Raw genomic sequence first — 25,850 nt, 5'->3', positions numbered from 1 at the left:
TCCATCACGAATTTATTTATTTTCCGTTGAAATAAGGTGAAACAGTTTCGGAAAGGGCAGTCTAAGCAAAATAAATTTAAAAATGCTTCCTAGGATATCAAGAGTTTTTAAGAAATTATAAATAGGTCCCAAATTGATACACATCTTCTGTCTCGAATGGCTCATTGGATGCACCGAGATAGGCGCCATATCAGATGGGATTGCTGCCAGTTACAGTGTCCTAAATCTGTAACGGTTACCTCCAACTTTTCGTGGGTTTTCGCCTTCAGCAGATATGACGTACTGATCAACCTCCGAATGTTGCTCCGCTAGACTAGAAGTAGGTGCCCAACTACTTGTTTGGCATCTCTCACCGAGATATTTTCCTCGTTGAAATGTCAAATGGTTTATCCGAACTACCAGCTGTCGGAATTTTAGTTCAACCGACCCGCTTTTGCAACCTTGCATCGGAAAGGTCGATTCATTATTGGCAAAGCATAGACGCTGCACTCTTCTTGAGTATAACACTTTTGAAAATGTATAACAGTTAAGAAATCAAAGAGAATGTTACTAATTTCTTCTAAACATTCTTTTGTCTTTTGAGCTTAGAAACGAAAATTTTCCACTGACTCAACCGCGATCGATCGTAAACAATAATTGCATCAATGCATTTAATCACATCCATCATACGGCTTTGGCCGGGTTTCAGATATTCCACCCCCTGACCGCCCACGTCGAACCGAACGTTTTTCGAGGATCAATCAAATAAATTTTAACTCAAGCTCAAATTTCCTCCAACCCGTTTTTCCTTTGGTTGTATTTTCTGGGAGGAAAACCCAAGAAAAAAAAAACGAGGAGGGAAGATCGAAAATCGAACGATATTTTAATGGCCGAAGTAAAATTTATAATTAGCGTCAAACATTTATTTATTACCACCGCCTCTTGCCTCGACTAAATTCTGCTGACGAAAATCGAACCGCTCGAGCTCTGGCTTAATGATTTCCATGTGGAAATCTGTCCTAAGTTAGTCGAAAAGGCCTAAAGATGAATTGATTTTTTTTACTATTTAGATCTCCGGAGAAACAGTTGAACAGAATGAAGATACGTCCCTACGCTATATCAAACTAGGAAAATCAAAATTTTCCTGTAGGGAAAATTGTGCGTTGGGCCGAAAAAAAGGAAAATCTGTTGAAAAAAAACCGGCCGTTGGGATCGCGCGAGAATCATAAAATCAGTGCTTCAAGCCTTCGACAGCAAATCAATATCAAAATTCTATTTCCCCAATCGAATGGACCGGGTCCGATGATGAGTGGCCGCCCCTTTTCCTATCATCATTGAATGCGTATCCGTACGGGAGGGAAATAAAAAACTGAATAATCGTAAAAAAGCGGTTCATCGATTTCTCTGCCATTGAGCGGGTTTTCCTTTCTTTCTTGTTGATTTCTCTGGTCCATTCCTATCAGTCTGCCTCTGCACAGCTGTGCAAGAGGCAGCTACGGGTGATAGATCATGTGAACGTGAATGAATTGCCAAATCTCGAGTCAAGGAATTCGCATGGCACGTTTCCGCACTATAGTGAATGAATTTGCTGTTCGGATGGTATCGATTGAAAGGTGCATGCCAAAATTAGATCTAACGACTATTTTTAATTAACCACCGGACCTTGATTTGTAAAATTATACTTTTTTTGAGTATAGATATATGCTATATTTTAAAGCCCATTAGTAAATTTTTCGGACTTTCTCGAGAAATAAGACATTGAAAACCCGAGACATTCTAAGAATTTTGAGTTCCAAAGAGTTTGGGTTGTCTGAAATCCTGTTTTGAAATAAAAAATTTCCAAATCTGATTTATAAAATTGATTGAAACTATGTCCTCTAATATTAGTGATATGCAGTTTAAAGGATCAAAAATTTGTCAGATTTTAGTAAAATTTGTTAAAATTTATGAGAATTGATAAACAAAAATAAAACAATTCAAAAGCATAAACAAGTTTGGATCAATTTGTGGTCCCTAATTCAGATCTGGTTTTAAATTTTAGCAAGATGTTTTAGATTCAGAAATAAGATTTTTAAGTAACGTTCACATAAGTAAATTTCATCAAGGTTTGTATAGGGAAATTGAATATTTTGTACTAAAAAATCAACCCCCCTTATTCTGCGCCGCGCGTGAGGTGACGATAGTCGAGTCGAGACCCTAGTCGCCCGATTCCAGTGATCGCTTTAGGTGAGAAACGACTTTTAGAATGAACTTTGTGAGTTCTTATCCTAATCTACAGCAGGGCATGAACCTCTGTCACATCGGCTTCGGGAATAAGGTGACAAAACTCACGTGACTCCGACTCGACTCGACTATCTTCACCTCACGCGCGGCGCAGAATAAGGGGGAACATCATTTTTGTTTCTTCTGGGGAACCAAGTCTGCTTATTGTTTTTGTGTCAACTTATTATTTCTCTAAAGGAAATTTTCCGCTGAAAAACTTTGTACATTATCGTAACTTCGTATCTTATTAGACAAAAAAGTTATTAGCTGTTGAATAGGGATATGTCTTCTGGCATTGAAAAACAATAAATTCCATTGACATCACTGTTGGTGTAAAGCGAATTATTGCATAAAACTAGTCATACAATATCTCGCTAAGCACTCAGCAGTGATGTCAATTGAATTTATTGTTTTTCAATTCCGAAAGACATGCCGCCATTCAACACCTAATAACTTTTTTGTCTAATAAGTACGAAGTTACGGTCTTCGACAAAGTTGCTCAGCGGATAATTTCCGTAGAAGAATTAATAAATTGACACAAAAACCATGAGCAGACACAGTTCCAAAGAAGAAACAAAAATGATGTTGATTTTTTAGTACAAAATATTCAATTTCCCTTTACAAACCTTAAAGTTGAAATTTACTCATGTGGACGTAACTTAAAAATTCTGCAAAAAACCATGAATAAGTTTTGATCCAAAACGAATTTTCTTAGACCAAAAGGTTTGAGAAATTCAAAAATCGACTTAGTCCACTGCTAAACTTATAATATCTTCTGGCTGCACTGGAAGACATTTTCAAATTTTGGATATTGAGAAATTTGGTTCATTTACATCTTTGTTCATCGAAAAACGTTCAGCATTATGCTGTTCAACATTTCCAAAATTAGTTGTTGTTTCTAGTTTTCTACAAAATTTTCACATTTTACCAAATTGGGAAGAAGAAACACATAGAAATTTTCTATAGCCTTTAACAAGTGGATCTTGATTTGAAAACCTTTGTGCGTTGTTTTCGAAAATAGTGTCATTATTTTGTAAGCAGTTTACCGATTATTTTAATTTACATCTTTTATCTCAAAAGTAGACCAACTCATTAAGTAAAATTAAAGGCAGGATAAGCCTATTTTTTTTATTCTTACATCTGTTTGTCAGTCGGTTGATTAAACAAACATAAACTCACTAATGGAATCGCAGAAACCGGTAGTTTCTTCCAACTGACAGAGTGACTTAAATTATGCAAAGTCCAGCGATGAAAAAGGTTCACTAAATAATATGCGAAAGTAACTCGGTGCTCAATTATTACTCGAATATTGTAATATTTACCGAAAAGACTTTCAAATGAGTTAAAAGTTTTTACTACAGAACGTTCGGTAATTTTTAATAGGATATTAGATGTAGAACATTTTTCGGATGGGATAAAGATGTGTCTCGATTTGTCAACGAATTAAACAGAAGAGGAATTTTGTTTAACACACATAAAGCAGCAGTATACTTTTTTCCGCTCCAAATAACTTTAAATTTTCATAAAAAACCTATATATCTACTAGCAAAACTCAGCGAACCACTAACAGACTCACAGTTTAAGGGGCTAACTTGACGTTAAGATTTAAGTGACCATGTTCCATGAGATCGATCACAGAGTTTTCGATATTTTTTACCGAAAGTTCGTAAATTTTAGCTGAATTACTGCATGTTTTAACCGTAAAGTCGGTATTTTTTACCGAACAAACTGGAAAAGATCGGTAGCTAACTGGTTAGTAAAATTAATTACTGAAGTCTTAATTGTCAGTGTGAACTTTACGATTCTTCAGCTTCAAAATATGAATAACTTTTGTAAGCTAAGTAAACCTAAGTAAACCTGATCCGTGCTTAATTAGAAATTCCATGAAAAAAAATTGAAAAAAAATTCAACTGTTATTTGTTATCAGGAAATTATAAGAACAAAATTTGAAGAAATATCTCTTACTGCACACTAATCCCACAGAGAACAGACGTACAAGCTAGCCCACGAAACTCGTGTAAAAATCCCAATACCCTTTTTGAACTATTTTTTGTTTTTTGGCTACGATTACGCCTTTTCGAAAACTGGGCACTTTAAAGTTGATTTGTAACTCTTGAACGGCGCAATAGATGGCACTGTTTGCAGTCAGTTTCTAACGTATTTTTTTGGTGATAGCTTTTGAAATTTTACACACTTTTTTGACGGTTTTTTGTTCGAGCTTGTACGTCTGTTTTCTGTGCTAATCCTTAGGTATTTTTTACAAACGCATGAATTTGACAATTTTTTAATACTATGTAACTGTTTGAAATCAATAAAGTGCTTAAGAAAAAGAATTAAAAATTGAACCAAAAACGCAAAGAAAATTGTCTGAAAGCAACATGCTGAGAAAACATAAAATAGTTTAAAAGTGGAACAAAACATCTTCTCAAATGTAGTGAATTTCAATTGCCACTCAATTTCGAAATCACAAAAATAGTAAAACTATTAAAATTGGGGATAAATTTCCTGAATTTCGGTAAAAGCCCTTATCTTGAAAATCGTCTTACTTTGACCTCTTTACCGAATTTAAGAAAAAAATCAGATTTGAATTTTTAAGCAAACTGAACGAAATAATTAAGTTGTGAGTTTTGAAGTTCAAACGAATATTGAAACAAACAAATATATAAAATTTTAAAAACAAAATCATTTGATTAGTCCAGAAACTTTTAACTGTTATACTGAACTGTATAAAAGTACAAAGACAAGTTGACTCAGCTCAACTGACATACATCGGATTAAACTGAGAAGAAAAGATTTTTTTTAAATAACACGTTTGAAATTTGAAAAAGTCATCACACTCGGGCAAAAGTACCAGTTAGAATGACCCCAATGTGCCAAAAATAATGCTAAAAGTATGTATGTTTCATTTTCGAGTTGGTGCAGTTACACATTGAAACATAGGCACAAATTTGCAAGTAACAAGTCTCGCTGCAACCTGTCAAGTTATTCATCACTTGCCATGACAGACCGAGGCAATGCACCGAGCGGACAACATCGGATCGCAATTCGACATTATAAAATCCTAATGGCAAAAAATGAAAGTGAAGAACAACACGGGTTTGCATTTACTTTCTTGTAATTTCCACACCATTATTGGCAGCCTTAACCGCTGCTGATAATGACGTAAATCGAAATTAAAAGTTCTTCTTTTTGCGGTGGTGGCTCATCCCGAAAACAATGTTACCCACTTTTGAAAAGGGAAAAAAGCTGCATGGGAGCGTTAATTGGGCGCAGCCGAAAGAGTTGGCAACCGAAATGAGTTACCTACCACACGATCGACCGGCCAACCAATGACGACCACACACCGGTGGAAATTATATTTATTTTAAAAATAATTTACTTTTAATCTAATATTGTAATGCGCGACCCTGGGGATCTCTCTCGAGCGGCGCGGAATCGAAAATAATTGCGGCCGCACGCGAACAAAAGGGAAAACCGCCGTTTGCTGCAGCAGCTGCCAAAAGTGTATCAAAAGATCTCAAAGTTTGTAGGTGACTGATAATGATGATGATGATGATGATGGTGACGGAAATTCACCACACTCCCATACACTTAAAGACAAAAGTCTGAAAAATTTGCAAAACTCTCGGGAAAACTCACATTTTCCCTGAGTGGGTACTCACCTACCGGTGAGTGCCTGGTTTGAGAATTGATTTACTTATTCGAAATTTCTTCCACAAAGTTTTTCCCCGGGGATCCTGTTAGGTCTAGTCCGGGAAAAAGTGGGAAAATTTTTTTGAGGTGTATTTTTCCCCAAACTCATGGTAACTCACTCTCCCGAGTGAGAGTGAGAGCCCCAAATCTGCGCACGGTTTCCAACTTTTGACGCCCAAACACCCCGGGAAAACTGCGACATCGGGAAAATATTCGACTGTGCTGTTGCGCCGAATTGGCAATTTTCTTTGGCGCGCACGCTGATCCTTGTTGCCGACAGTGTGTACTCAGTCGTTCACGATCTTTTCACCAGTGCGCTACTCAACAGCATCCCAGTCGCACCTTAGCCTGCTCCGCTTCTGGCCGGGACCCTGGGGTTTGTTATATAACCGCACTATTGTGTTTTATTTTATTGGTGTTTAGTGGTGGATCGGCAAATTTCAAGCAGAACCAGTGACATAGTGTAAGTTCCTTGCAGCTCGTTAAGCTGGAAAAGGGCATAAGTGATCCTTTTTTGCTAGTCCTTCAAAAATCTGTGATATCGAAGACCTCTTTTAAAAAATACTCCATCGGAGAGACCAATTCCGTGATCTCCAAAATATTGGCAACTACAGAGGGACGGCAGAAAAAAATCCCGCTGAAAAGTGTTCCGGAAGTCATTACGGGTGCGTTTGGACATGAAATATGACCTTTTAAATAACAACCATTTACACTGACTCCGGCCAGTAAATCAGGAGGAATTAAATTCATAAATTTATAAATAGCACCCGACCACTCAAATGATCTCCTCCGGGCCAGGCGCGCTGGTCTGGTCTGGTCACCCAGAAGCAGTGGCAGGAAAAAATCAACACAAGTGTTCTAAATTAAACTTCAAGCTCGCCCGTGTGATCGGGGCCGTCCTCGATCGGCTCTCGAGGGTAACCTGTCAAACCAACCTGAAATCCCCATCGCAAAAGGTAACCACCCGTCTTTGAAATGGAACAGCTGAACTCCGTAATCTTAACAATAACAACGCCCAAATTGGATTCTTTTTCGTCGGGAATTCGACCCTGTAATCGAAGACGCATCGATTACTTTAAGAGAAAAAAAAGTCAGCACCAAATGTCAATCGAAGATGTAGTCAATACTTTTTCGTTGTGGATTGCGTGGTGCTTCTTTTTTTAATTTAGAAAGAGCAACTCTAGAAACTCACCGGGTGTTCCGCAAATAGAACCAGAGACCAGGTGATCGTTCCATTTATAACTTGTATAGCCAGACGAGAAGCGCGAGGCCCCCTCACGTACAAGCCGCTGCCGCACGTTTCTTGGAAAACCAGTTTTTTGGCAGCATATTATGACATTGATGTTGAGGAAATTTTAATAAAAATTTGTGATGAAGAAATTATTTCCAAGTTAAATTTGACAACTCTATGGAGCCACCATTAATTCAATCCTGCGAGGATTTCGAAAAAAAACAGGTTATTTTAATTATTCCAAAGCCAATTTGAGAATTTTCGTGTAGTAGCGCAAGTTGGAACAGTTTTCCGTGTGAGTATATCTCTAAAAATGTGTTAATTTTTTTTTAATTGTTGAGGTATCTCACATTTCAAATTGTATTTTTCAGAAGTTTGAAGGAAAATAATCCCGAAAAATGTGTTCAGCTCACAAGTTGCTATCATATCATGCGACCTTTTCAAAACAAGCTCAATATATTAAATTGTGAAGTTTTTAGTGCAAAGTTTTTTGTTTAGTACTCACATTTTAGTACAAAGTTTGTCATTTAGTACTAACTTTTTCCGGAGTCGTATGGTTTTGATTTGCTATCCAATTTTGTCCATAACTGAGATTGAAATAAGTGACTTTTTTTTAACTAGATTTACTGAATAGTTAAAAAAAATCGAACTTACCTTATAAGCGATCCAATTTCTCGGAAACACGTTGAACTTGGATTTTCTTTCTCGACGCAGCTTGGCCATATTGTGTTAAATCACATAACTACATTTTCCTGTTCGATCTTTTCAACAATGTTACTCCGTTATTCAGAACAATTTCAGCCTCAGAGGCGAACCAGCCTGCGGCTGAAAACCTCTTCAATAAAGACAAAAAAAATCAGCCTTTTTGTGGACATGACGAGTTGGGGAGAAAAAGTGCTTCTATTTTCTTAAACATTTTCGACGAAAATAAAAACGATAATCTGCCTGCTATGTTTTATTGGCTTGCCTAATTGCAAGGTAAGCATGCCAGTATTAATTTTCCACTACAGTTTGGATAAATTTAATGAAAACGTTAAAGTTTTAATATTTCGTCTCGAAGTTATTTGGCTTCCGCCAATCTACAAATATATTTCATACATCACTTGTAAATATTCAAATAAAACCACTACTGTTGTGTTCCTGTCCAAATCATGTTTGTAAGAGTTTTTTTTATGACACACGATTTAAGAAAAAAACAAATAAATTTTCAGTCTATTTTTGGACAAGTTTTGTTATTGAAATAATAGTTTTAATATTTAGCTTTCTTCCAGCGGTGTTTGATGTCTATTTACGCTATCTAGTCAAAACTGTCATTATCGGTATAGCGGTCGGAAAAACTTAGACAGACTGCGAATTTTGTTTACGTGAGATGTCATTCCTTGACAATCCACTCCCATATGTTCAAAATTGTTCATTATTGAAGAACAGTCGTAGAACAAACTCGAAGAAGAATCCTTGGCTTGTTTCCATCGAACACAGACAAAGTTAATGGCAAGTCACGAAGCCTATCTTATCTTCTTGAAGATTTATTTTATAAGAAACATGGTTTTAGTATTATTTTTATTTACATAGTATTCCGTCTCACGACATAACTTGACGAACATAATTCCTAAAATTCCTAAAAACATGGTTTTAGATATTGGTCAAATTAACTTAAGGGGGGGGGGGGGTAGGGTCTAACACTTTCAAAAAATCGATTTTTTAATTTTTTTGTTTTCCTATTGTAAAACATTTCAAGAATGTTGTGTCAAATTTTCAAGTCAATTGAAGCAAAACTGTAGAAATTATAGGCCTTTATCTCCTCCTATCTAATACTGCAAGAAAGCAAGAGCAGAAACTTCAAACGTGTTTTTCTCGAAAGCACATTTTTAAAGTCCGTGGACATCGTCATTTGAAAACTACTTATCCGATTCTTTTCAAATTTGGAACATATTTTCTACATATGAAATACCAGACCCCAACGTTTTTCTTTTTGTTTTTTTCTACTTTGGGGAGATTTTACAGGTGAAAAATGGCGGATTTTTTCGTGAAAAATCGTATTTTTTACTTCAAACAGCCACATAAATTTCATAAAATTTTTTTAAGTTAAATTAAAACGTTGGGGTCTAGAAAAACATCTATTAAAAATATTTTGCTCTGATCTTTTGACTTCAGATGATTCTGTGCTGAGATACAGTGTCCACCGCAAATCCTGTTTTCTAAAAGGCATCCTCGAAAGTGCTCCGTCACCGGCTCATTTTTCAATATTTTTCTACGAAAAAATTACTAAATGTTCTTTTAACAATGCTTTGTATAATGCAAAAAATTTGAAAACATTTGTTTGAACGATAGCTCTAGAAAAAAATCGTGAAAATGGTGTTTTTTTTATAGCCTTTTTTTTATAGCATTCTGCTTTTTCCAAATTAGAGCTCTAAAAAGCCAACGGCGAAACTGTCAAAACCGAGTCCACTTTAACCGGTTCACGCAGCTAACCATTTTCTGTTGGAAAAGCGGGCTGGACTCCGGCATCCAGTATTTGTTATTACACGTCAAGAACTAACTGTGTGAATCGCAGCTACAGCAAATCACTAATGGACTCTGCGTTTTGGTATACAGACACCGTCGTACTATAAAAACACATGTAGGTATAGGTCGAGAAAAGCCAACATCAATTGTTTATCTTATCAGCTGAACACGTTTTGGGGAGGGAATGGGGGGATGTGTGGGAGTCATGACGTGTAAATTGACGGCATTCTCCATCAGTTTCGCGAAGAGAGGGGGATCAACTTTGAGAAAAAGGGATGCGGAAAGCGACGTGCTTCCTGCTGTCAGCGTTGGAGACTTTTATTATAAATTTAGAAATGTTTTATAAACGAATATCGTTAGGAACCCCAATAAGCGAAGGGTGGCGCTTCCTTTTTTCTGCACCCAAACCTGTGGTGAGAAAGTTTATTCTTAGTTCCAGACTGGAAGTGTCAGAAACATGCATTGCTTATATAAAATTGTTGTTTTTTTACTTTGGCACCGTTTTTCAACATCAATAAGCTCAATAAAAAAAAGCGGACGTCACACTCGGCCAAGTGCTCTGTCTGTATGGGTTTAATTTTTTGTTAATTTTTGCATATTTTTCGTAACTGAATGTAAACAAATCGGGTGGCGGAGTTGATCCTAAGCAGTATTCTCATGAAAAGAATGGCGAGCATTCATTTTCGGTTTGAGCGTTGGTAAAATTTCGCTTAAATTTTCATCCGAGTATGTATTCAGTTTAGATTTTGTTATATCATAAAATCTTAAAGAAGGTTAAGTTCCAAAACTCAATGTTATACAACTTTGAGATACCGTTTTTAATCTGCTACAAAAACAGAATTGTTCAAAAATGAACGATATTGGTATGATCAATTGAACTGTTGTCCACAAATATCCCTAAAACTTTCTGGAAACAATAGTATATCAGTTGATAGTTAGCTTCTTAATTCGGATTGTTGTTTATATCAAAAACGCCATCTAGAGGCAATTTTTGTACCCATCGATTATTTGCAATGCCGCCCAAGCCTAATTATAGATGCGTTCACAGAAGCTTTGTCGAAGGCTCGAACAGCAGAGGTGCCAGGTGTCTTAATTTAAGCCAAATTTAAGTTACCAGTTTATATTTGCAAACTAAACAAGAGTGCATCTCAAAAATTGAATAAATGGTAACACTACTTTGTAAAAACGTTTGTAAATTGGTTCATGAACTTTTAAGAAATGAGGTATCTACTAAAAATTAACAAATACGATGTTTTCCCTTTTTTTATTCAAATTTCCAAGATTCCAACCGTGATCTTTGGGGTTCAATACTCTTATATTAAATTTCATTCAAACCCACTGCAGCCAAGAGCCGTTGTCCGTGAAGCGGCCATCATTGCTCTCTTTCTTTCACCCCTTTCTCGTTTTCCCCTTCTCGCTTACTCTTGTACCGTACAAGGGTAACTGTCAAAATCAAGGAAACCGGTTCACGTTCGCAGTTATCACCAGCTGGTGCGCGGAGAGCCTTCACTGTAGTGGTGTGTGCATTTCTCGCACCTTTTTACTCTCTCTTTATCTTCCCACAAAGTCCAAATTCCAGTTTCGCTCCATCCAGAGCAAGCATTCAAGCAGTCAGTTTATTCTTCCTCTTCGTTGCTTTGGTCTAGTATCGGTGCCGTTTATTCTGTCGCGACCTTCCGCCCAACAAAGAAGACCGGGAGCTTTTACCACTTTGAGACAGTTTCCTGTGCCACTGGTTCGTTCGGTATTGTGTTTTGCAACAACAATGCACCATCACCGTTAGCTGGGACAAACCGTTTCCGGTTCGCGTCCGTTCGGGCTCCGCGGGTTTTCAATTTCCAATCATCTTCCCTCTACAAATAATGACGCTCGCGTTTTCGTACTTTAATAGTTTACTGTTGCTCGCTGCTGCTGTTACCCTTGTTGAAAATTCGTTATCGTTGCCGAAAAGCTTTGCTTATAATTTTTTTCCAAGGAAGCAATTGGCGAATTCAATCAAAAGTTGGATTTAAGGAGTCGTCTTGTGCAAAAAGCGGAAACGGGATACCAACTCACACACACTTGCTGCTAGCGCCGGTGTTTGTTGAGTATCCGTTAGCGGTGCGGGAGAGAAGAGAAGTTTCTTTACATCGGCTCGTGGAAAAGAGAGGGGAGAAGTGTGAGAGCGTTTACAGAACAGCCGAGTAAAAGAGAGGGCTGGTGTTGGGTGCACGTTCACAGAATATTCCGTCCCCCGGCTGGCTCGCTGGAGAAAAGAGCCCCGAGTAGCAGTGGTGTTTTTAGTAGTACAAAAAGATCCGCAAGTTTTACCATCATATTGCCGAGGGAGAAAAGATCGAAAATTCAAGCAAGCCTGAAACGAGGGAATACACGACATTGTGATACTTTAATTTATACATCGTAGTTGTTAAGTTAACAATATTTATATTTTACAAAGTCTGAGTAGAGTTAACTAGTTTTGTAATAAGGGAATTTATCCGAATTCGCGTGTGTGCAAAAAGTGCAAGGGGAATCGAGCAGCGCTGGGCGCTGGGGGAATCTCGAAATCCGGACGCGAATCGCGCAACATACCACAAATCACCACGTAAGTGTTTACGGAATAGAAGTAGGCCGAGGTTTAGCAGAAAGGGAAAAAAATGAATCCAAAAACGTGATAGTCACCAAGACTACGTACAGGGTGGGCTGTTTTGTGAAATGATTACAAATGGTGGTTCCCGGACGAAGTCGCTCCGGGAACGGAATGCACTGCCAAAGGTCCCGGATCTCGATTTATAGGTTATGTTGTGCTTGCTCGAGTCTTCTCATCGGACAATGTTGAACGGAATGATGAGGACGGTTTCGGCAGTTCCTGCACACATCGTCATTTTACATGATTATTTTGCCTTCCCATCTGTCATCAATACCTGGCCAATGTCTGGTTATTGGTCCGGCTGCATGCGTGTAGCTTTTCTTAGCACCATTTGCACCTTCCTTTGCCTTCAGCTGCTCCTAGCCGACACGTCTTCGATGTATCTTCTACGGCTCTCGCTATATGGGCTGCACCAATACAAATAGCGACCGGGGGCAATGGGTTTGTCGAAACTGTGTGCCGATTTGTAAATTATTAACTGCATTTACTTGGGAACTTAGCGCAGCATTTTAGTGGTAAATTAGTAACTTGTTCTACAAACAATTTAACAGCTCCATTTCTAATCAGTTGTCAGGAACCACGAAACGAAGTAATCGCACCTGTCGATTTTCTCTTGACGACGAGGTACAGACGTTGATGTAACGATGTCAATGTACCCTTGCCCAACAAGTTGTTTCGAGAACCGTTAGCAGAATGTTCAGCGGATGTTTTTTCTTTTTCGGTTGTGGAATCGAATTGTCACCACACATTTTCTGGTACCTATTTGGCGTTGCTAATTTTGGATTGAAACGTCTCTTCTCACGAGCAATCAATTATGGAAAATATATCAAAATAAATAATTAACACCTTTAAATGTCTTATAACATTCATGAACAACATGAAGAGCAACAATTAACAATTAAAAAGGTACAAAAAGTAGGTAATAAGTTCTGATCGATGAGCACAAACCTCTTTGCGCAATCTTAGGCCGCTAATAATTGTGTTTTCTTTTAATTGGTCTACAATCCCGTTCAGCTTTAGTGGATGAAGAAAGAATGATGTCTTCAAAGATAAATGCTTCGATGCAATCCATGGATAAAAAAAACCGATGGCTGATGAAACCATTAAGATAATCGAATAGATGTTGGGGAAAGAAAATATGACGATAAATTAATATCATTCGGTCTAGTGAATAAAAAAAACTTAGGTATTCTGCAATATTTGAGTTTAAAGGCTAAAATTGGCTTCCGTCATTAAGTTGTATGTACGAAATGATAAATCGAATATTTCTTTCGAATAAAAACACGTACAAATATATTTTGTTTTGAACTTGAAAAATATTTTTTTCAATAAAAGTGGTTCTCTTTGTTAATGCTCCTTGACAATAATTTCACACTAGACAACAATTTAGTTCTTCATTTTACTGGAATTACTGTCTGAATCCTTTTCGAAATTATAGGTTCTATAATTTTGATGAACTTCGACCTAGATAAAAACTTAATACTTTTTAAATCCTTTAAACTGGTTCAATGTAGGGCTACCTATGAAAGTTAAATTAGCATTAGCTAGCATCTGAACTCATTCTCAACTGTTCAACAACCAGAAACTGAATAATTATAATGTTAAGGAAATTAAACCAACATTGCTTAATATTGAAAGAAGTAACATTCATCTCAAAGCCTTTCATTTATAAATGTTCGATTTAAATCAGCTATAAAATGTACTGGGACTAAACATACATTAGGCTGCCCGCGAGCCCATCCCGAAAGAATTCAACAGTGTGTGCACAAGTGTTTAAATTCCACGATTCGCTCAAGTACCGGTCCCCTGCCAACGATGCTACTCCGGACTCCCATTTGTAGCTTATAGAAAATACAGAGCTTTGTTACTAGCAAATAATGTGTGATCTATCTGCAGTGATCAACAGGACTAAATGTCACCGGAGAACAAGTGCTTACGTAGACTGAAATCAATTATCTTTAAGGAACAATAATTATTGAAAAAGTGCCCCGAAAAAACGTTATCACAGATTTTTGGAATTACTCTGCAATCCCGAAAACAAGGAAGAATCTCGTGCCGACGATTTTAAGAAACCCCGAATCTCGAAGTGCTTTTGTGCTCATACCGTATTGTTCTTGTACTTCCACAGAACTGCCGGTTACTAGATAAATCACCATGGAGGACGGCCATTGTAAGACCGTCGAGGAAGTGCTTTCCGCCTTCCGAGTAGATCCAGAGAGGGGTCTGACCGCTGACCAGGTTAAGGAATACCAGAAGAAGTACGGTCCCAATGGTAAGTGATCTCTTTTTTTTCTTTATTATTATTGTTTTTCAAAAGTAAATTTGCAACGTTTCACAAATTGTGCCTCAATGACTGTTGTAACTTGTAATTGATCCAAGAGGAGCGATTGCGGGAAATTGCAACAGGAGCTCCCGTTTGATTTAATCACCACGCCACGCCGGTGACTCACCTTACCCCCTGCTGACGTCGCGCATTCTCCCTGTAAAGGTTAGCTAAATCAATCTTCAGGTGGTAGAGGGAAGCCGGGAAAGACGCAGTTGCTGCGAACAAGAGCAGCAGCACAGGTACCCACATACACGTATACAAACCAATCCAGCAAACAACGCCGCCCCAGAACAAACTCCTCCTAAACTGTGTGCGAGCTGAATCAAGTCTAGAGAAAAATGTTTCGCACTGGCTGGTTCCGCGCATTTGCGTCAGTCGCCCTCGACCATAATAGGTGTTTTTGTGTTGTTGTTCCGTACCTACGTTAGCTAGTTAGTAGCGAAGATTTGCACTCAAGTTACATCCGAGTCCCCTACCGACACCCAATAACTTCTTTCTTGGGGACACCGAAACATGCGCGTGCCTTTGAGTCTAGATTTTTGCACTTTAAAGAATCTCTAGTTTGAACCCGCAGAAGAAGCACTTGGTGCGCAGTCGAAAGTTTAGCTGCCTCGCGATAACAGCAGATGGTCTGCCAGAAGCTGGACACAGGGCAAGGGCGATTTGCATCTGTGATATGCAAAACAGTCTTCCCTGCATGGGATTGTACCGGGTTCTACACGTGAACAAGATGTTTGCGCATTTAGTCGCGTGGATTTCTAAGTAATTAATATATTGGCAAGTAACAACAGCAGCAGTTGTTAGAGCGCTGATTTAGGGGTTCTGTGGGAATTGGACGAATGCGCATCTGAATGAGATACCGATGTCGATTGCAATCGGTGTTAAATTGTTTAGGAGATTAGTCTTGTTTGCGATACTATCGTTCCGATGAATTTGATTGGAACAGGAGTCATATTTTGCTCATTTTTTTGTCGTCATCACGTTGTGTATTCTATTTTTAAACTAGGGTTAACGTCCAAAACACATTGGAAATATAAATTTATTTCCGCAATACATCTCCTTCATTGATTGAGTCATAAACAGAACTCATTGTTCTTTTTAAATTATTAAATGATCATTATCCCCACTGCTTCGAGTTCACCTTGAGCGACGGACTAGCTTTCCCCAACGATTTGTATAGTATAACTACATAGATGATAACCCGAAGCAAAGAAAAAAAAATCAAGAAACCAATTTTGCTCGTTGGGACCGTTTTACGAGGCTCCTACTCTTAAGTTTTAAATTCCGGTGTCAGGTGATAGTGTCGGTTTCCAACTTAATTAATAACTTTCCCTTCCCAAAAAGCTATCGCCCAAAAACGCTCTCAGTATTCCGTACCCAACTTGAAAAAGGACAAACCACTTTATTTGCTGATTCGCAAAAGGAATCTAGAAGCCAAATACAAAATCGGCCATTCCAAGACAAATTACTTTAAATGACTTAATAGTCCTTGACTAGTCCAACATAAACCTTCGGTTTTGATTGATTTCCAAAAAGGCACAATAATCTCGGTTCCTACGCTCATTCCGGCTATTTTCCATAACTGCTCACACAATTTTCCCCACTGCCATTTGGCGACTATCCATCACAATTCATGGGGACACCATGGTTGTTCGTTAATTCTAACTAGCTCTAGCATGTTAGTATTTCGCGAAAACCAAGTTTCGGGGAATGTTTTCCTTTAAATTTTATTCCCACGCCCACAACGGTTGGCAAACATGCTGCGATACAATTTTAAGGTTCTTGTATTTTTTTCTCTTTAAAATGATTAAAAATATTGTCAATTAAAAAAATTGAGCATGTCTCTGCAAATGGCAACAGCACACAATTACTTGAAAACTTTCAAAAACTAATCGAACCATTATCACGACGGTGACCCTAGCTTCGGTCGCGTTTCTATTTTGGCACTTTCGAGATTCCCTGCTGCGAAATCAACTGCGCTGTAGCAAATAAACCAAACTAACTGGGCGTTGTGATTTTATGGCACTAGCTAGGACATTGTAATCACATCCACCCCCGCGAGGCAGTAGGTCTGCTGATTTGCGTGACGCCACATCTGATGTACATTACTTTTCGACTGGGTTTGGTAGCCCAGAAAATTAACCGAAAGTCACGTTTCTCATTTTTCGCGTGATACCACTTTCTCTCGCACATTTTGACTGCCAAAGTAATACACATTGTGACTGCCAAAGTAATACACATGTTTGCCGAAATTAGCTGCGACCTTGACAGTGTACTAGCTGAAAAAAGTCATTCGTATTATGATTGAATGTTTTAATCAATTTGCCTTTATTTTCTATTCAACAAACACAATTTGGCCCTGGCTGCTAGCGACTATTACGGCTCCCCCTTCTACTAACATAGATTAATAAAGTGATACACTCGGCAAAACGAAACTTTATAAAAAGTAAAATGCCTTAATAAACAAACCTATGATTAAAAAAAAAAATTTGGCCCTGGCCCCTTTATTGGTCCTATTTAAAATGTTTATCGCTTTCGACAAACCTTTCTTATGTATAGTTTTCTCCACCCTTCAGAATTCAATTTGATCCCTTTTCAATTCCCTTTTTAATATTTTGCCAGTTTTGCCTCTTCACCTGGCCATAAGCTCATACTTGGGTCAAGTGTTTTACCGTTTTGATCTCTACCTTACTATGAGTCCTTAGTTCATAGTCGGGTTCAAGCTTTCACCATTTTGGTCTTTATCTGACCACGAACTCGGTTTCAAGATTTAACCATTTTGGTTTTGTTCTTAACATGAGCTTACATTTACCTGCCTGAGTCCATAAATGGTTCAACATTTTGGCCATGTTGCCTATTTACCTGCCCATTAATCTATACTCAGGTTTAGTATTTTGTCTCGTATCTCGTTTATTTTTTTCCAATTATTGACAATAAATTAAATTATCTGTCAAAATTCAGTGTACATGGTAAACATTCCATAAACTTCGACCTCGCTGCTTCGCGTTCGACCATGACACATTATTCATATCGCTCAATCCAGGCTCCAAATTCAATTTGGTAGGCCCATAAAATCCCACCCATAATATCTGGCCCACCAGCTACAGAGTGAATACGTACGTAGGCACACCCTGGCTGGCGTACATAAAAGAAAATAAAGCTGATGTCTTTAAGCACATTCGCACTCTAGAGGTGTTTTGTATCTCGATACAATTTTCCGCCCTCCGGCAGCAAGCGAATAAAGTCTATCGACTCGAGAAAACACCTTTCCGAGTGCCAGAATGTGGTATAGAAACACAGGTGTGGGAATCTGTTTTTCCCGTGAACTTGCCCCTTCACGGCCAACACCGGCAGAAAGGTAAATAATTCTTTCAGCTCGTTATTTTCCTGCTATCGCTTAATCCGGGGGGGAGCTCCACAAGTTTTAGGAAAGAAGGTTTAAGAAACTGATACCATCGTCGTCGTACCGAGAGCAGCAGCTCATAAACTCCCTACCTTTCAAGAGAGTTGTTTAATTATGGATTCCACGTGTACTTTTGCCGTATTAACGCATGCACCCACGTATCCAAATACGCTATAGCATCCTACACATTGGGACCGAGTAATTTGGGTGATTTGTTCACCCACTCGGCTTCCAACTTGTGCACGCACGATTTTCTCGGTCCAATTCGGCGTGATTTCGTGCGTGCGTATATTTGCTACTTGCGTTTTTTTTTTTAGAGAAGACAACCACCCCAATCCTATAGCTGACTCGGAGAGTCGTAAATAGACACCTCCATCAGACAGATATTTGCGAGAAGCTAGTATGTAATGTATTAAGATTTCTTTCGAAGCATCTTGATTTCGTATACGATTGTCATATTTTGATACATTGCAGATGGTTAAGCCTGTTAGCGTAGTAATAAATCGTGTAAAATTATTATTGTATCTTTGATAAATTACCACTGTTATGGTTATGGGTGTTCAGTGGCTGACTGATGTAACTGCTAATCAATTAATCACCAGTATCACCATCTGGTGGCTGTTGTAAAAGATTATAGCGATGGCCTCAACCCTTCAGACGCCTTGAAGTTGATCCACAACAAAGCGCTAATTGAATGCGTTCTAGTTGTTTTGATCGATAAGATCGATTGTTCGGCATCAAGCAATCAAGAAATTATCAATTTTATGCGCATTTTCAAATTTATTCTGACAGAAAGCTCTGTAGCCAAGTTAGGCACCATATTCAGTGTCATCTGGTGGCCAGATTTAGAACTACGTATACAAGCGCTTAAAAACAATTCTTTTCTGAACGATATTTTTAAATGTAGAGAAATGAAACCAACTGTGTTAGATGAAATTTCAGGGACTAGATAAGAGAAAATCGATGTTGAAAAACATGCGAAAAAAATTCGCCTTGTCTCCCGGTGAGACTTGAACCCACATCTTGCGCCTCTCCGGGGCCCATGTATTAACATTCTACTACAGGAGACCAACCTGGCGTATGAATATTATACTGGTTGAGTGTCGATGTCTATCGGAATGAAGGGAATAGTTCTCCCATGTGATCATAATCATTTTTCTTGGTCTATTTCTATTCCCATCTTTTCATCTTACGGTAGTTGGACTCAAACTTGGATATTTTTAGGTACGGCAAGATTTGCATTGCCTTCTCATATACTGCACGGGTTGTCAGTTATGATGAGAAATGATGCGTTTCCGATAGACATCGACACTCAACCAGTATAATATTCATACGCCAGGTTGGTCTCCTGGTAGTAGAATGTTAATACATGGGCCCCGGAGAGGCGCAAGATGTGGGTTCAAGTCTCACCGGGAGACAAGGCGAATTTTTTTCGCATGTTTTTCAACATCGATTTTCTCTTATCTAGTCCCTGAAATTTCATCTAACACAGTTGGTTTCATTTCTCTACAAAAAAAGTTTCGCTGACTGAATGTTTGAGTCAAGACCCATCTTTGGGTCACAGTTTAAAAATAGATATTTTTAAACATTGCGAAAAAACATCCCCAAAAAATATTGCATTTAAAAAAAAACACATGATATCATTTTTTTAAGTTTTTTTTAGGGAAAACACCAAAATTTCTAAATGAATTTTTACTTTTTCATTCAATATGTTGATTTCTATAATTTGATAATCACGTCTATAGTTTTCATTTTTATAACTCAATGACACGTTTGCTATTTCCCATACCGATAATTGCCAATTCATCGGTGCTTCAGCAGTTTCTAGGTGGATTCAATATAGGGATTCGCTTATCATTTGTCGCGTTTTTATTTTTTTTTTTTTTTCGTTCTGTTACCCACTGATAGCGATCGATGAAGACTTTAGGAACGCGGGGGCGACTAGGGAAACGGGCAGTTTCAAATTGTAAAACGTAACCGACCGGTATTTACCCAATTGATAAGACCGTTTGCTACAATCGAACTGGCTGGCTCCTCGGGCTACGGAAATTATTCCATATTGGATATTGGAGCTCAAAGTAATCGTTCGAATTGCGCTGCAGGGGGATTTTGATTCTATTGGAGCTGACCGAATGTTTATTCCCACGGCTCTTTAAAATGATAGTTGAGTTCTACATTGTCGATTGTAAGATAATGATGAATGTACGGAAGTCCTTTAAACATACCTTCGTGAAAAAAAATATTTTTCTCGGCGAGGTAAATAGAAAACATCTCTTAAGATTATTTACATCACTGATCAAAGTTTAGCAAAGTTCTGTCAACATTTTTCTTTCCAGACTGAGGAATTACAAATACACAAAAAAAACTTCCTCAATCCGGCTGATTTCGGCGTGATAATCAGCTGTTTTTCTCTCTGACACCGTTGATGTTTTCATATACCTTTCCCGAAGCAACAAAGCACAGCAATCTTCAAGCTGATTAGTGCCACCGCCACCAGTCAGTCCCCGCGACCGCACCGTTTCGAATTAAAACGAGACGAGAGGATGCCGTAGGCAAACATCCTTTTCTGCTCCCATATACCGGCATCATCGTCGACTTCGTCGTCGTCGTCATGGCTGTGAGACATGCCGATAAGACGGATTTTGTCGTGGTTTTTATTGTACCCACGTCGGCTCGAGCTTTTATCCTTACGAAGGCATACAAAACAGCTGTTTGTTTGAAGCTTAATAAAATAATTATTAGGTCGGCGCTTTAAGGGGATGAATAACACGAGAGTGTTAAAATCCCAGAAAAACAAAAAAACAAAAAAAAAACATTAGGTCGGCGCCTCACAATGCTCGCTATACGCTAAGCAGATGAATAGTTTTGGGATGTTTGTTTGAAACTAATAGTTTAACGATCAAGTGGCATTTGTGAAACCGGCAGACTTCCAATTTGTCACAGATTTACAAGCAAGTAACCTTATCAGTCGAGACTGTAAACAAAACTAAAAGCTTTGAGCTCGATTCGTTATACAATTTTAAGCTCAAATCGAATTGAAATATTTATGGTAGTGACATCTAATGACTGGTTTGAGAATTTTAAGCAAGGCTCATAGCAAACGCTTGAAACAAAGTTAAAATCAAAAATCGTTTGATCTCTGTTTTGGATACTCATTAACGATTGACCAGTATAATTATTGATCTTTTATACTTTCATTTTGACGAGGCGAAGAACTTAAAACTAAGTAACAACTTTATCGAAACCGCGATGATTCCTAAAAGTTAATTTTAGTGATACAGTCATCCTGGTCAAATTGATGAATCCATCTAGTGGCTGGACTTTGAACCTCATATGTATGCCAAGAAAACGCTTGAATGACTAAAAATTTGTTGCAGTTAAAATTGGTACAATTTCGCATCTAAAATTGATTCAAGTTTTTTTTAGCTTTTCTTTCAAAGAATTGAAAAAATACTGAAATTCTTTTGATATATTTTTAGTTGAAGCTGTCAAACATTAACACTGCGTCCTTTTTTCGACATTGATGCTTCAAGTCTATCACACACTCTAACGGTCAAGTCCTTTTTTAAAGTGTTGAAAAACGACAAGTTTCTTGACTTTCGGAGTGGTGAGAGAAAATCGAAGAAAGACGGAAGGAAGGCTCGTAATGATGACGAAGGCACTGATTTTCCCGTCTCATTCTTCGGTCAACCCATTCGAGTGTTTCCCCATGCCAAAGAGATATGTACCTACATATGTGTGTGTGGGAAGAAACCCATCAAATGTCACACTTGACATTGTACTTGTCACTAACCTTGTTCCCCAAACTCCTCAGTGGTTAGTAAAGCAAACCGTAGATAGACCAGGGCAAAATTCCTTCGGTTCTTTTCCCGGTAGTTTTTTCCCACAATTTTGATATAGGCACATATGTATGTGATTGTCATGTTCAGTAGAAAAAGTATTCCTTTCATTGGTTATTGAAAGCGTAAGAAATCTTGCTTTTGATATTCAATGACTTGGATACATGAATTGATTTTTGGTGAAATTCATATGTTGTTTTCGATTTATGATCAACAAACGTTTATTTTTTTTAAATTCAATTTTAGTTCAACCTATTAATTTCTTTCTGAATGATTCATTCAACGAATGTTGAGTCTTTTTTAATCATGAAAGGAACATCAAATGCAGATCATTCTACTACCCTACAGGCAGTGTGGGTACTTGAAGCGTGACACTCAAGTGGTGTCTCTATATCGATGTAGGTAATTCTGCTTCACATCGGTACATCCGATATATCTGAAACGCTTTTAACGATAGCTTATGCTATGTGCAGCATCATCCTCGCCACTGGGGATCATCGCCAGACCCCACGTGAATTTCCGTTTTGGCTTAGCTGGTGGTTTTGCGTGCCCACTATATCGAAACGAATCGGTCTAATGAGTACATTACATTAGAGTGCAGGAAAAAAAAACCTAACACGGTTCCCATCTCCCCATCATCCATTGATTGATTGGTCCTCACTTACTCACTCGCCTGCAGAGTGACCTTTCCTGAGGCGTTTATCCTGCGAACTTTGCTGTTGTAGTACAGACATTGACTTCGCACAAGGGCAGCCAGAAGATGCATCGATGGCCCATTTTCGTGACGGGGTAGATAAACAGACCAGCAGCGAGCAGATGCTGCAGTTTCTGTGTTGTAAATCAAACCTGACCCCGTTGCTCATCTGCTTTCTCTGGATGGAGCAATTTTCATTTCCTTCTTTGTCAGAGAGCAAACATCAAACGCATCATCATCTGCTAAAGCCATCAACCGGTATGTGAACCCAGCAGCAGTGGAAAGCAACTGGTAGCGAGAGGGAAATTTTCCTCTTACACCCACCATCCATCGGGAATCATGTGGCGGCCTTGCTCAGTTCATATGTTATTTATTGTTTTAAGAGAAAACATTTTCTCTAGCGATCTTAATATTTGAACGCCACTCTCGTTTCCCCTAACGCTTATTCCCAACTCGAGCTTCCTAGAATCCGCACAGTCATTTGTAATATCTAAATGTTCCTTTCCGATCTACAAACAGCGCACCCAACACGCAATACTCCCACTCATGGGGCAGCGTCAAGCCTGGAAATCACCAGGGAGGGGTTTGAACCGAAGAGTCCATAAAAGAAATTTTATTGTAGTCTGAAAATAAAATTATTACAGCTGCGAGATTCGAAAAACCGATCCCGGCCCTAGCAATCGATCGAGAAAAGATACATTTCTCCTGCCGTCGGTTTTCCCGATACGGATCGAATGGGTAGAATTAAGATGTCTGATGTTTATAATTACAAACGCTTTTCAGCCTGTACATTCCCCTTACTATTCTCCGAGCAACGCACCACTCACCATGGATGAACGTGAGCTGTTCGCGTTTTTTTCCATCACGATATTTACAACTGTGCCGAAAGCGTGGAAATATTGCCAATACACGCACCCACCTACCCGGGTTTGGTTTGCGTGATGATTTGCACACCTGTGACGTCACTCGTTCCACGTGTTTTGGTTGGATTCCAGGGAAAAGAAACAATCATAGATATACGGATGGAAAGTAACGCAACGAAACCGTCTGGTACCTGTCAGTTTGCGTGGTGTGAAGAAGCGTTAATTTAATCCTCCTTCCCGATTTTTTCGAGGTTCTCAATCCCTCCTAGATTAATCATTTCGGAAATTCTGCAGATCACAGTTACTCATTCGGGTGTTCGCGCACGTATCACCGGACTGATTCATTTATGACTCGAATTTCGTTCGAAGTCTTTGATCTTCTCCGGATTATAGCGCCTTCTCACTGAAAACCGGGCCAAAAAAGCCAATCTTTTGATCTGCGCCTGATGGAGAGATAATAACTCCCCGGTCTGTAATCCAAAATCCTCAGAACCCGTTTGCGTGCTTCAACAGCTGATATATATTATTGGGAGAAATATTGCCAGATGACTGACTGACTGACTGCCTTAGCAGTGCGATCGCACTTGTGATCGCATCAAATTACCACCATCATCAAAGCGAAGGGATTAACAGCATCACTTTTTGGTTATTTTTGGCAAGCGCTATCTGCTTTTCCAGATATGAACAGATGGGGTGCGGCCAATGTTCAAAAATAAGTTATGCTTAACGCTGTCCTCATAATTTCCACCTTTAAATACCCCAACTTCAAACGATATGTTCGGCCCTCCGTTGTACATCATTTCTGAGACCTTCTTTGCTAGGCCTTCGGTTTTTTTAGTAGTTGTTCACCCAGATGATAAATTCAGAGAGGGATCGCGTCTCCTCAGTTTACTACTCTGTATCTGACTTATTCAAAGCAATAATACTCATAAGCGACGCCACTTCCTGCATACACTCATTTATGAATTCTCTTGAAGTCTCGCGGCCTGATCTCTCTCCTGACTACTCAGGGTCCGACCAATCCTCGTAAACACTCGAGAGTCCAGAGTTGTGTGTCAAGAGTTCAGAGTCGAATGTCGAGAGTCCAGAGCTGAGTGTCAAGAGTTCAGAGTCGAGTGTTGAGAGTTGTGATTTGAGGGTCGAAAGTGGAGTGTCAAATGTTGAGAAAAGAGAGTCGAAAGTTGAGAGTCAAGATTCAAGACTCCAGAGTCGAAAGCTGAATCGAGAGTCTAAAGTTAAATCGAGAGTCGAAAGACGAAAGTCAAGAGTCAAGAGTTGAGAATAGATCGAGTGTCGCTCCTTTCACTGCACACGGAACTTCCTTTAAACTATGACTTGGTTGATTCCCGAAGAAGACATCACCTTGTTCGACTCAAATGACTCCTCCGCATCGATAGTCACTCTGCCTTAAGAAACGATATTAGTCAGCCTATGCAAAAGGCTTTCCTACATCATGCATGACCTAGCTCTAACCTTAACTATAAAGCTTCAATCGCGAGTTCGGACGCGTTCTACGCAGAAACTCGCTCATACTTGTCGCCCGTATCCTCACCTCATAAAGGTTTTTGACTCAAGCGATCACTTTCTTGGTGAGAGCACGTATCTCTGCTTTCTCGACAAGACCTCCCTAACCTTCAAAGCTCGCTCGATGTTGCCGAAATTGTAAGACTAGACTAACTATTATCAATCCCTAGGGTCGACACGCTTACCACTCAATAGCCTATGTTGTAGGGAAGTTCGGAAAGACTAAGGTTAAACTCCTAGGCTAATTAGTACCTGGCCCCACCTTGGATGCTGAACTAGGTACCGATGTAGGTCAATCCGACGGCGTAACGTTTGTTGGTCGACGGCGTAGAGCTTAGCGCACGAAGCTCTCGAGTTGAGTTTAACTGGCTTTTAAACTCGGAACAGCTGTTGATGTTCAGGACGAATTAGGGAACGGTGTTTTTGGACAACGCACAAAATGGTGGATAGTTACTTGATGAGCATCCTTTTGAGCTAACCAATATATCACAGGTCCACAAGTTTGTCCAATATCAGACTTATATTTGATACCACTACAATTTTGCTTTTAATGTAGTTAGTGTACAGCTAGTTGTGTCTTTAAAAAGCGGAAAAATGCCTTGGCCACTTCATTCTTGACCGGCCTTGAACCATCCCTGATCGTTACCCTCGTTTTCGCTCGTATATTTCGCTCGATTGTAGATTTCGCCTCTTCGCTCTACATGAGCGGCTCACATCTCCTGGTGGCCCTCCGGTGCTGGGTTGCTGAACGAACTTTTTCGTTCGTTCTCCACGTTAGGGTGGCTGGGTGAACTACCTCGCCAAAGAGAAACCCTTAACCCCCACGAACACCACTGCAACATTATTCAACCAAACTACAGCAAGATCACTGCGACCTCCTTCGAATGACTAGCAACGCTTAC

The 25,850-nt window shown here is 39.0% G+C and overlaps 1 protein-coding gene across 3 annotated transcripts in view; it reads left to right on the top strand.

Annotated features, from left to right (window-relative positions):
- Positions 1-6,215: 6,215 nt before the first annotated feature.
- Positions 6,216-25,850, top strand: part of LOC129740505 (calcium-transporting ATPase sarcoplasmic/endoplasmic reticulum type) — a 42,053-nt gene continuing 22,418 nt past the window's right edge. For 2 of the 3 annotated variants that reach the window (XM_055732200.1, XM_055732202.1), the window contains exons 1-2: positions 6,216-6,397; positions 14,428-14,571. In XM_055732200.1, coding sequence (XP_055588175.1) covers positions 14,454-14,571 — 118 coding nt within the window. In that variant the 5' untranslated portion in view covers positions 6,216-6,397; positions 14,428-14,453. Of the gene's footprint in view, positions 6,398-11,657; positions 12,255-14,427; positions 14,572-25,850 lie in introns of those variants that run through there. The other variant, XM_055732201.1, reaches the window with a different exon arrangement.

The sequence above is a fragment of the Uranotaenia lowii genome, chromosome 1 (assembly GCF_029784155.1).
Source record: "Uranotaenia lowii strain MFRU-FL chromosome 1, ASM2978415v1, whole genome shotgun sequence".
Classification (NCBI taxonomy): domain Eukaryota; kingdom Metazoa; phylum Arthropoda; class Insecta; order Diptera; family Culicidae; genus Uranotaenia; species Uranotaenia lowii.
The sequence above is the reverse complement of the archived record's forward strand: the minus strand, read 5'-3'. Positions and strand labels throughout refer to the sequence as shown.